Source organism: Dromiciops gliroides, chromosome 3, assembly GCF_019393635.1.
Source record: "Dromiciops gliroides isolate mDroGli1 chromosome 3, mDroGli1.pri, whole genome shotgun sequence".
NCBI lineage: Eukaryota > Metazoa > Chordata > Mammalia > Microbiotheria > Microbiotheriidae > Dromiciops > Dromiciops gliroides.
The window spans coordinates 259568818-259581754 of NC_057863.1; the positions used below are offsets into that span (position 1 = coordinate 259568818).

The 12937-nt window shown below is 37.5% G+C and overlaps 1 protein-coding gene across 1 annotated transcript in view; it reads right to left on the bottom strand.

The window, feature by feature from the left end:
* PDXK (pyridoxal kinase) overlaps nucleotides 1-12937 on the bottom strand; it is a 65883-nt gene that overhangs the window by 14990 nt on the left and 37956 nt on the right. The window contains exons 4-7 of the mRNA XM_043996010.1: nucleotides 10154-10237; nucleotides 7323-7369; nucleotides 4083-4168; nucleotides 3541-3586 (exon numbers count right to left, since the gene is read on the bottom strand). Of these exons, the coding sequence (XP_043851945.1) occupies nucleotides 3541-3586; nucleotides 4083-4168; nucleotides 7323-7369; nucleotides 10154-10237 (263 nt within the window). The remainder of the gene's footprint in view (nucleotides 1-3540; nucleotides 3587-4082; nucleotides 4169-7322; nucleotides 7370-10153; nucleotides 10238-12937) is intronic.

Sequence of the window (12937 nt, forward strand, 5' to 3'; positions counted from 1 at the left end):
CATTGTCTTGGATAATTGTATTGCTGAGAAGAACTAAGTCTATAATAGCCGATCATGTTACAGTGTTGCTGTTAACTGTGTACAATGTTCTCCTGGTTCTGCTTACTTTACTCAGCATCAGTCCACTTAAGTCTTTTTTAGGTTTTTCTGAAATCTGCCTGCTCATTATTTCTTATAGCACAATAGTATTCCATTACATTCATATGCCACAACTTGTTCATCCATTCCCCAATTGATGGGCATCCCTTCAATGTCCAAATCTTTGCTACTACAAAGAGAGCTGTTTGTACATGTGGGTCCTTTTCTCTTTTTTGGGATATAGATCTAGTAGTGGTATTACTGGGTCAAGGGGTATGTACAGCCCCATAGCCCTTTGGGCAAAATTAAAAAAAAATTTTGAGCATATTTTAATTGATATCTTATTAATTTTCAAATATATTTTTCTTCCACCCAGAGTTATTCCTTTTTGAAAAGGAAAAAAAAAGAGGAACAAAAGGTAGTTCAGTAAAACAAACCAACATATCAACCAGGTCCAAAATATGCAGTGATCCGCTCCCAGAGTCTCCTGCCTTTTTTTGTTGTTTTGTTTTTTGGATTTTTTATTTTTTGTGGGGCAATGAGGGTTAAGTGACTTGCCCAGGGTCAAACAGCTAGTTAGTGTCTGAGGCTGGATTTGAACTCAGGTCCTCCTAAATCCAGGGCCAGTGCTTTATTCACTGCGCCACCTAGCTGCCCTCTCCTGCCTTTCTAAATAGGGCAAATACATATATTTTCATGTCTTCTTCAAGGCCAAGTTTGGATGACTGGTTCAGTCATTAAGTTTCAATTTTTTGCTTTTCTTTCCATTTACATTGTTGCAGTCGCTGTGTATGTTGTTTTCCAGGCTCTCCCTTGCTTCACCTTGCATTAGTCCAGATGTTTTACCATACTTCTTTGTATTATTGTTCACACTAATAATTTCTTTTTTTTTTTTAAGTGAGGCAATTGGGGTTAAGTGACTTGCCCAGGGTCACACAGCTAGTAAGTGTTAAGTGTCTGAGGCTGGATCTGAACTCAGGTACTCCTGACTCCAGGGCCAGTGCTCTATCCACTGCGCCACCAAGCTGCCCCTAATAATTTCTTTTTTGTTTTGTTTTTTGGGTTTTTTTTTGGAGGGGCAATGAGGGTTAAATGACTTGCCCAGGGTCACACAGCTAGTAAGTGTCAAGTGTCTGAGGTGGGATTTGAACTCAGGTCCTCCTGAATCCAGGACCAGTGCTTTGTCCACTGCGCCACCTAGCTGCCCCCTAATAATTTCTTACAATGCAGTAACATTCATATTTGTTTAGCCTCTCTCTAAGTAGGGCATCTACTTTGTTTACCCTTCTATGCTTCCACAAGAAGGGCTGCTATAAATATTTTGGAGCACATGGATATTTCTGTCTTTGATTTTCTTAGGGGTATATGCAGTATGAGCTTTGGATCAAAAGATATAGATATTTTAGTTGCTTTCTTAGCATAACTTCAAATTTGTTTTTTCGGTCCCCATTCTACCCTATCTCAGACCACAGATATAATGTATTTCGCTTTCAGGAAAAGAAAAAAAAAAGAAAAATTCATTTGAAACTTCTAACTCAATCCTTTTTCAGGAATATGAGTACTATAGTGGGCAGAGGGAAGCATTTTTGTCTTTCATTTAAAGTTTTGCACAGACTAGCCAATTCACTTAGGAGGGAAGTTGGAACCTCTTACTTCCTTACTAGGCTTCCAGATGGGCAACGATCCATCTGGCCCCATCCAAGTGATATGGAACTTGCTAAAGATCAGCAGCTAGCTGCTTCCTCATCCCATCTACCTCAACCGTACACTAATAAAATCCTAATACAGATTTGTCTGCCAATTCTTGCAAAAAACACTGGGCCCCCTGGAAATAAGTAACAACCTTCTTTTCATTTTATATAATTTTTCTTCTTGTACCACCCATCTTCTAGCATGCACATCCTTTTCGCTCCTTCCCAGTGACACTGCCAACGTTCGAACTACAATGCCTATCCACCAGAGGCATCAGGAATATAGCACTAAACCTGGAGTCAGGAAGAACTGAGTTCAAATACGACCTCAGGCACTTTACTAGTTGTGTGAACCTGGGCAAGTTAACCCCTAGTAACCCTCCTCTTTTTCTATTCTAATTTTTTTCCTATTCTAATAGCCCTCTTCCTTTGATCATGTTGTTCTACAGAAAAGCTCCAGGAGTATTAGAATCTGCTTCTACAGGAATGAGTTTCACCACAATGAGCAATGACTCCCTTTTACTCTTGGGATGCTAGCTGCACCACATGTATTATACCACATGCATAAATTCACTTGCCCTAGGTCTTGTGTCTGTAGAGAACATTATTTGCCACATGAGGGAGACATGGGTTAGAATGTACCTTCAGGGGGATTCATGGGACCCAGTGTATTTTGTATTTCTATAGCACATGGAGACAAACTGATCTCCAATGGAGTTACAATGTTAAAACACAAACAAACAAAAACACCTACGGCACTGGTTACAATAACTAAGTATTAGTTCTAGTAACAAGTTACAGTCTCTATAATCTCTTTCTTCCCCCTGTATTTCCCAGAAGCATGGCATAGTAGAAAGAATACTGGACTTGGAGTCAGGACATCTGTGTTTAAATCCCTCAGAACTGTTTTGTGGCAAGACAAAATCACTTCATCTCTCAGTCTCTTTCCCTATATGCAAAATAGAAAATGTGAACTATTATTATTGTCCTGAGAAATGCTGGATAAAGGTGATATAATGGATATACAGGAAGGTTTGGAGTCAGGAAGACCTGAATTTATCTAGCTGTGTGACCCTAGGCACTCAAGTTTCCTCATCTCTAAATTGGAGAAAATGCTAGTACCTACCTCACAGATTGTTGTGAGGTTCACATGAGGTATATGTAGTTCTTTGCAAACCTAAAAGCTCTATGCAAATCCTAGCTATTACTATTATTATGTTAGAAACATTTTCAAAAAGCTTATACAAATTAAACAAACTTGAGTTCACATAAATTACAACATGTACTTCAATATTTTAACTGGGTATCTAGGTTTTTGGGGGCCTGAATATATCTTTATAATGTGGGTCAGAATTGAACAGGTCTCCCAGCCTGTCTAAGATTTGTCTTGAGATGTTTGGCAAAACCAACAGGGATCACAGTGTGGAATTTTGTCCTTCATATTGCCCCACCCGTAGTTACAGAGGTTGGGGTGTTTGGACAGGCTGGATGCATTTCCCTCTACGTGCCCCTATTTTTTCAACTAACTTTATGTGAAAACAAATAATAAATGAAATATGTCATGGGCAAAATACTTCTCTCCATATCATTATTTGAAATTCATTTGCCTTGAAGAGAATTTCCCTTTTCCCCCTCATCACTGAAAGACAGCCTTGAATGTAAAAGGTACTAAAACCATTACATTTGAGACAGGATATAACAAAGTTCTTAAATTATTTTGAGGTAGTATGCAGTTAAAATGAATTATAAATTCAAAGGTAGCTGTGCCTACCTCTAATGCTTCTTCTTGTGTATAAATCTTTTTTCCAGTGAGTAACCTAAAGGATAAATAAAAATAGGGGAGGGGAACAGGAAGAAAGACTAATAAGGTTTATCAAGTTTTTGGTTCTGTGCATCAGGTTCTCAGAGGCATGTTTCATGTATGCCTTAAGCCCAAAGCTACAATAATGTCAACCTAAAAAAAAAAGGTAATACACCAGAATATAGAAATGCATAAGAATATAATGTTATTTGTTACATACTGTCAAGGCAGAATTTACCTTTGAAAATGAAAAAATTAAAAATTTTAAACTAAAGAGTTTATATATTTTGTTCAAAAGTCTTTTAAGGTTTATACATAGCAAAGCATAGATTATTATATAATAATCTACCATACAGATATCTTTCAGTTATCTAAATAAATGGTGAAATACTCTATAATCACAACTTAGTTAATTAAAAATCTTTGTTTCCCCTTGTCTGTCTTATCTCAAATTAATGATGTATTGCCAAACAATTTTTTTGGGGGAGTCTTTTAAAAAAAAGTTGATTTACTCAGCCTCAAACTGATTCGGAGTTATGATATCTGCTACAGGCACGACTTTTTCCTTGTAAACTGGAAGGAGATCTGCTGGAACATACTATGAAAAAGAAAAAGAGAGAAAAGTTATACATCAAAGCAAGAAGTAATAACTGAGAAACTACTAGGTATTCAGGATAATGCTTAGCATTTCAGGGAATGCAAAGAAGTATAACACATAGTATTACCCTCAAAATATTTATATTCTCAATGGATATGGGACACACACATGGAAAGCTACCCAACAAATTATGAAAGTGCCCAGTGAGTGGTTCAGATGATAAGTGCTATAGGAGCTCAAAAGAGGGAGAGATCAGTGTGGGCTCCACGGGAGGACTTTACCTTGGACTTCATGAATAGGTAGGGTTCTCAGTGTCAGATATGGGGGGAAGGGCATTCCAGCCAAGGATACTGCATGTTATAAGGGATAGTGAGTAGATGGATCCTTTTTGAATGTACCTCCTGGTCTATTAGAGTACTATTTTCTTTTAGGTTGTCCAATCAGTAATTCAATATGACAATATTCATTAGATTTCAGATCTCATCAGATTTGTCTTAAATCAGGGGGCAGCTAGATGGCGCAGTGGTAAAGCACCGGCCCTGGATTCAGGAGTACCTGAGTTCAAATCCGGCCTCAGACACTTGACACTTACTAGCTGTGTGACCCTGGGCAAGTCACTTCACCCTCATTGCCCCACAAAAAAAAAAATCAGATTGAAACATACAACATGTGAGGATCTCATGAAAGAACTTTACAATATACTTCAGATTACCAAATAAGTTTTTAGATGGCTATTGATTAGCCAAAATTTCCTGGTGCTGGTTTACTAGAAGGTGACTTCTCTGGAGTAAAGGTACTAAAACATATTTGATAACGAACCCATCTTCCCTAAGTTTTTGAAAGACACTTTACCAGACACTCCTACTCTGAATAAATAAAGGTAAACTCTGGACACATTAATCATGACATGGTGACTGAACAAAATCTAAGTCCTGAATAGTCATTTTACTTGATTTAAATCTGATACCTTTACTTATATTGATTTAAGAATTTTTTAGGGGCAGCTAGGTGGCGCAGTGGATAGAGCACCAGCCCTGGAGTCAGGAGTACCTGAGTTCGAATCTGGCCTCAGACACTTAACACTTAGTAGCTGTGTGACCCTGGGAAAGTCACTTAACCCCAATTGCCTCACTTAAAAAAAATTTTTTTAAATGATAAACACAAGCCAGAATAACATCTCAAGATTGCTCCCACCTAGCCAATAGTCTCAACTACTTAGAAACTAAATAAAAGCATCTTTGGTGGAAAAGATGATTCATTATTGACTTCATATATTTTAGCTAAGGCTTACTGGAGAGGTTTAATGGCTGACTTTTTTTTTAATGATAGCAGAAATGAAAAACAAGAGTAGCGAACTAGAGCCATGAGGTTATGGAAATTAAAATGCAAAGACAAACTGGAAAGCTACTGAGTAAAAACACAAAACCAAACCAAACCAATAATGCAGAAGAATAGATTTATGTGGCAGAAATGTGATCTTCCAACAGAAGATCACATGGGTGAGGCAAATCTTTGAATTGCTTCTAATGTTCTTTGAGGCTATTAATGTCTAAGATAGGGAAAAAGATGGAAAATGTAATGACCCCCAACTTTGTTCAACATTGGAGGACCACCCAAAAGAAGCTGCCAAAGCCAAGGATGTAGGTACTTATCAGGGTATGGTTTTAAGGAAAGGAATCAGGGAGCAGGTCACTTAGGGCTTGAGGAAGTTAGCTCAAGGAAAAAGAGGGAAAGATAGTGACAATATTTTGTAAGCCCAAAACTGGGACACTTGGTCTGTTCAAGGAACATCCTGTTACATATAAACAGACTTGCTTTTCTTTAAAGTGGGATTGTCTCAGAAAATACAGGATGTATAGTTGGTGTAGGTACAGGGAACTCTAGGCTATTCAGTAGAATAGAAATAGGATAGAAAATAAATAAATAACAAAATAAAATAATAAATAAATAAATAAATAAAATAGGATAGAAAGAAAAGAAATAGGATAAGAGATATACAGGTGGCATAAGCCAGCTGTGAGAGGATCCTTGGGAAATGAAGCACTATAGGCAAGAGAATATGGAGAAGAAAAAAAAAAAGATACTAATTAAAGCAAAGGTTCCCCACTTAAATTTTTTTTTTTATTCCTAGCACAATATCCTCTGTTGGGAAGATTCTTCTAAAACTGAGTGTTTTTAGTTGGTAACACTATCTGGGAGTGGAGTTTATGCAGTTGCCTTTAAGTAAGACCAGATGTTTTTGTCAAATTCTTTGTGAGTTCAAAGTCTGACATGTTTTGAGGTCAGTGATTATGCGTAACAGACAAATTTTGTTTACTTTGCAAATATTATACTTACCACATAATATGTGCTGAATAAGTAAAATATAAATTAAACAAAATTATTCATAATTTTTTATCTGCATTAATTGAGGTATCGATTCCCAAGGGGCAGGTAGATGGTGAAGCAGATAGACTTTTGGGCCCAGAGTCAGGAAGATCTGGGTTCAAATCTGACTTCAGATACTTACTAACGGTGTGACCCTGAGCAAGTTACTTAACCCTATTTGCCTCAGTTTTCTCATCTGCAAAATGCGCAAATCACTCCTGTTTCTTTGCTGAGAAAACCCCAAATGGGGTCACAGAGTCAGCCACGACTGAAAGGACTGAACAAAGAAACAGCTCCCCAAACTGCAAGTACCAGGGCTCAGTCTTAATAGTGTTACATAATCTTATTTAGAATAGGATTAGGAGAGTTCTGTGGCAATTTATGGGAATCTCTCTAGATACTTCCAAGCTTTTATCTGCTCCTTGAGCTCAATTATTTCAAGTTCCCCTGCCATATTTCATGGTAGAGAGATTGTTAATAGTGACAGAGTCAGGAAAATCTTGATTCATATCCTGCTTCTGGTACTTTCCGGTCATGTAACCACAGGCAAAAAACTCTTGAGCCTCAGTGTTCTCTTCTGTAAAATGAGGAAAAAACCCTACAGTACCTACACCTCATGGAATTGCTTTGGGGCTCAAATTCCACAAGGTATTCAAGCTGGCCTCAATTAGCAGGCTATACAAATGTCACATTATTATAACCAATACTGAGCAACATACTGGCACCCTTTAAGTTACTCTGAGAAGTGAACCAACATCACCCTTCAGGCAGTCAGAGAATTACTAACCATGGAGCCTTCTCCATTCCATTTGTCACCCATCACTGGATCACATACTGCAAAAAAAAAAATAAGGCATTTTAGGAAAAGACCCTATTCATATCATGACAGAGAGGAATAGGACATGTAACGTATTCTTCAATGTTTTAAGATACAAGCAAATATGATGAATGATCTTGCTTCTCTTTCATCATTCATCTTGTTATATGGCCTTCTGCATTTCACTGTCCAAAGCTGCCTGGTTAATTTCTTTTTAATTTTCTATAGAGACTATATGGCTGGAGAAAACCAGCCTAGAGGCCATGAAGACCCTAGGTTCGAGTGCACCCTCTGACTCATACTAGCTGTGTGAGTATAGGCAAGTCACATAATGTTTCTGCGCTCCAAGTAACTGCAGCAAAGGAGGTGCTGACCTTCATTGGTAGAGGGACTTTCATCATTGAGCTCTTTCCACCAATGACATCACAGATCCATTTCCTTTTCCTACCTCTTCCCTTTCCTTATAAGTAGAAATACTATTATGATGAAAAGAACTATTATTCATTAGTTATGAATAATAACTAAGTTATCACAAAAATAACTTAGTCAAATGTTTCAAATTTTACCAAGTAAGCCCCAGATTAATAGCTCACAGATAGCATTTAAAAGTTGATAAAGAACTTTCATCAGAACAACCATATGAGGTGGTATTACAGATGAGAAAACAGGATCAGAAAAGGCAGGTGATTTTGGGGTGAGTGCTAAAGGACTGGGTTTGAATCTAGGTGTGAACTCAGAAATTTTTTTTCATTTTTATTATAATTAACAGTTATCCACATGCAAAAACCATTTCAATATATCCACAATAAAAAGGATTGTACAAGGTGTCCCAAAAATCTAGTACAGTTTTTAAAGTTTAAACAAAATAGCAGTTTTAAGGTTTAATAATTTCAGAATTAGTACTACAAACTTACAAAGAAAAACATTTGAAACATTATTTGAAATTTTAAAATACTGATGATTCAACTACCCCTGTCTTGTGCTACCTATTGTTCTACATAATTTTTGAACTTGATAAAAACTTTTATCAACTGCTGATTGGTAGATCAGTGGAATGTATTTTTAATCATAACTATAGGATCATCCAAAAAACAATGCATATATGACAATTTTGATATAGCCCCAAGAGAAAAAAGTCTAATGGAAGTAGATCTGGAGACCAAAGTAGCCAAGCAAGAGGACCTCCACCATTTATCCACTGGTTTGAAAGTGTCATCTGGAGTGTTACGCACACAATACATGACAGTGTGCCTTATCTTGTTAAGATTAAAAAATACTATTATTCAAAATTCAGAAATCTAAGTTTTAAAAAATTTAAATAACTAAACTTTCAAATAATGTTTTTATAGGTTTATAGCAATTACATTTTTGACATTTCAATTCAGGACTTTATCCTACCACATTTAAGAAATCTCTCTCATGGGGGCAGCTAGGTGGCGCGGTAGATAAAGCACCAACCCTGGATTCAGGAGTACCTGAGTTCAAATCTAGCTTCAGACACTTAATACTTACTAGCTGTGTGACCCTGGGCAAGTCACTTTTTGTCCATTCCCCAGCACTCATTTTTTGACTCTTCCCTCCTTACTGGTATGATAGACCCCATGGCTGGGCTTAATCATCTTCCTTTAGTTCCAGGATACAGATTATAACAGTCTTGGTCCCTGGCTTGTATAACCTCTTGGGGACAACTGCTTCAGGCTCATTGTTAGTCACTTTTCCCTCACAGATGAAGCAGCCACCTGTATAGGTTTTTTTCTCTATGTTCCTTTCCTTTATGTGGCTGGGCAGAGTCAGCATCTGCTGCTTTTTGTGGGGGTCTATGGAGGGGTGTTTGGGCAGAATTACTGAAGCTACTTACAGTTGCCCATATAAGCTTTCAATTTAATAAGCACTTTTTGGGGTGGGGCAATGAAGGTTAAGTGACACAGGTAGTAAGTGTGTGAGGTCAGATTTGAACTCAGGTCCTCCCTGAATCCAGGGCTAGTGCTTTATCCACTGTGCCACCTAGCTTCCCCCAAGCTTTCAATTTAAGATTGTGCTTGACATTCTGGGCATGTGGTGATGATTGGGAATAGCACTGAGTATTTTAAGTATTAAAGTATTCCCGTTAATTCACAAGATTCTTGTTCTACTCCAGAGCTATTTAGTATTCTTATCTTGATAATTCACCTATCTAAATCCTCTACATCTACCTGTGACACACAATTCCTTTGTTCAGAGGTTTGCAGAGGGCAACTGATCTATCATCTTGCCTCAGAACAAAGTATGCCCATTTTCCAGTTGTAGCCCCCTTCCTGGGGTACAAAACTAAACCAACTTGGCTCAACAAATGCTTATAAACTGCCCTAACTAGCAAAATGGTTGACTGAGGATAATTCAGACATCTCTATCAAGCTAAAATCTGAGTTCATTCTGTGTCTTGATTGAAAGGGGGCAAATAATTTTTTCACTATCCCCTAGGTGGGTATGTTGGTTCTGCTCTCAAGTGTCCCATTTTATGCCTTTGGTTCATTTTATTGGCACTTCTAAGTAAGTATTCACATCTATATAACAGTAATCCTCTACTCCACCATGCTGAGAGAGGGCTTGCAAGATACTGGGTGCTCCCAAGACCAGGCAGCCAACTTGCTTGATTTCCTCTCATTTTAAACATTTTATCATTTTAAGTACTTCACATCCCTATACTCTTATTCTCTCAAGACTAGTTAGAAAACACTAGTGAAAGAAAAGCTTTAGTTGGTCATCTAATGTGGTCTTGCCTGGAGTCTAGAGAAAGAGAAAAAAGAAAAACAACTTCCTACCATACACCAAGTTGGAGTTCTGTTGCTTCAGCTCTCGGATGATGTCGACTACCATTCCAAGGAATGATTTATCTCTTGTGTAACCTTTGGGAAGAAAGACAACAAAGTGCATATGAACTAGTTGGACTAAAAGGGAAAGTTCTTCATGACTTTGATGGAGGAGGAAAGGAAACTGCTGTGAAACAGACATTTCTGAGTTAAATTGTTCTATGATTATTCAGCATGGCTAAAACAAACAAACAAACAGACAAACAAAAAAACACCATGGAAGGAACGTTTGAAAAGTAAACAGTGACCCTGAATGGTAGATTCCTAGTTTTCTGTATGAACTATTTTCTTGTTAATTTGGTTAAAAAAAAAACAAAACCCTTTTCTACAAATGGAATAATGAACATTTTAGATGCTAATGCATAAACAGAGAGCCAAATCCTCAAAAGTACTTGTAATATGACCGGAGTAGTATAAGGCACTGCTTAATCCAAATTTTAAAAAAAAGTTAATACTGGATTTTGCTGTTTGAGAGGTCTCCATATTTAAGAAAATCTACAGTTTTGGGGGCGGCTAGGTGGTGCAGTGGATAGAGCACTGGCCCTGGATTCAGGACTCCCTGAGTTCAAATCCGGCCTCAGACACTTGACACTTGCTAGCTGTGTGACCCTGGGCAAGTCACTTAACCTCCATTGCCCTGCAAAAAAAAAAAGAAAAAAAAAAAAAGAAAATCTACAGTTTTAATACTGGAATGTCCCACATTCCCATTTGGGATGTTTCAACTACCATTAATGAAGGATGAACTCTAAGGATAATCCTGTGAAGTGAGAAAACAGTGAAATCTCAAAATAAAATAGTACCAAAATATTAGAACAACATCCTAATACCATTGAAATTTACTAGATAATAAGATACTAGATGATTTACTAGATAATAACTTACTAAATAATAATAATCAAGCAAAAAACAAGACCCTTAGAGTATAGGAATCTGTTCATACACCCAAAATTTACATAGGTTGAGAGTTAGCCTAGGTAAGTGGAATCACAGATAGGGAAAAGGCAAGTAAACTGCAGTATAGATTACTAGAATTAGGAGACCTGAGAGCTCTATGAGGCTATACAGCAGGTTCACCATACTATGTTAGATAAGCCATTCTTCATCATTGTGTCATAGATATTTCCCAATGTGCACATAACAGTGGTTTTTAGCTTTAATAAATACAGAATAAATAGAGTTTAACTTAATACAACTAATTAACATCTGAACTAATGAAGGGCAGGGAGACCACAGATTCATAGAAAACCCCCAATCTCATTTTAACCAATAATTTCAAATTCTTTTTACCAATCTTTAAGAAAACTAACCACCAGCACTCATGTTAATAAAATGGATGATTTTCTTTCTTTTTTTTTTTTTTTTTGGTGAGGCAATTGGGGTTAAGTGATTTGACCAGGGTCACACAGCTATTAAGTGTCAAGTGTCTGAGGTCACTTTTGAACTCAAGTCCTTCTGAATCCAGGGCTGGTGCTTTATCCACTGCGCCACCTAGCTGCCCCTGGATGATTTTCTTCTCTCCATTCCCTAAATACTAAAACCCAAATGACTTTCTTCATGTGAATGAAATAAAGACAGGACTGGTAAGACACATGGCCTGCATGTGAGTCTGTATACAAGGTATAATGAATAACTTTTCTCCTGAAGTAGAATGGAAGTTTTTGAGGGTAGTGCCAGAGTTGTATACTTCTGTGTCCATTATATGACCTAACAGAGGTCCTTATATACCATTTTTGATTACTTATGACTTAATTTAAATAAAAGTAACTGCATTTTTGATATGTGAGAGGGCTTTGAGGGATAGGCTAGACTGACAGACTGATCAGGGTGTGGACATAATGAGACTAAGCAACGAAAGGCTCTTCCCTCTAGGGTTGGGACTGGTGGAAGAAGTTATGCCAATAACTTCTACAATGGTTAGCAGGGTATGTCAGCAAACATCTGAGACATCATATGACTACTATTCTCATGAGCAATCAACTAAGGTTGATGAGGGCCATGATGACAAGTTGTAAGTTACAGATAATATAGCTACTTTCTCTCCAATAGGCCTCTTCATAACAATCAAGAGCACCTACCTATCTATAGGATCCCTTAGCCCACTTTCAGATAGCAAAACAGCCTCTTCCTCCCCCCAATTCAGGGCAAAAAGAAAAACTCAGTTATTATGCCTACTAAAGAAAAACTGAGTCATTATGCCCTAATTATTAGGCTCAGTTGTTCCACCTCATCTCCGTCCAATTGATACCATCTTAGGATGAAGGGGGTCTTAGAATACAGTTTTCAAATAGGCAAAAGATAATAGGCTAGGGGCAGCTAGATGGCGCAGTGGTTAAAGCACCGGCCCTGGATTCAGGAGTACCTGAGTTCATATCCGGCCTCAGACACTTAATACTTACTAGCTGTGTGACCCTGGGCAAATCACTTAACCCCCATTGCCCCGCAAAAAAAAAAAAAAAAAAGATAATAGGCTTACGACCAAGAATAATTTATCCTACAAAGTTAGCTATATCTTACAGGGAATAAAAAACCAACCCCAAACCAAACCTCCTCCCAAAAAGTACATCAGGCTTTAATGGAAGAGGACTTTCCTGTATTCTTTATGAGAAGACCATTAACTTTGAAAAATAAATACATGAATCCAGAGAAACCTAGAAAGGTAAATTTATTTGAGCAACTGGAAAGAGCTATAAGTTGATGTCTTGTTAACATTCCAAAAGAGGAGAAGAAAGAAAGAAA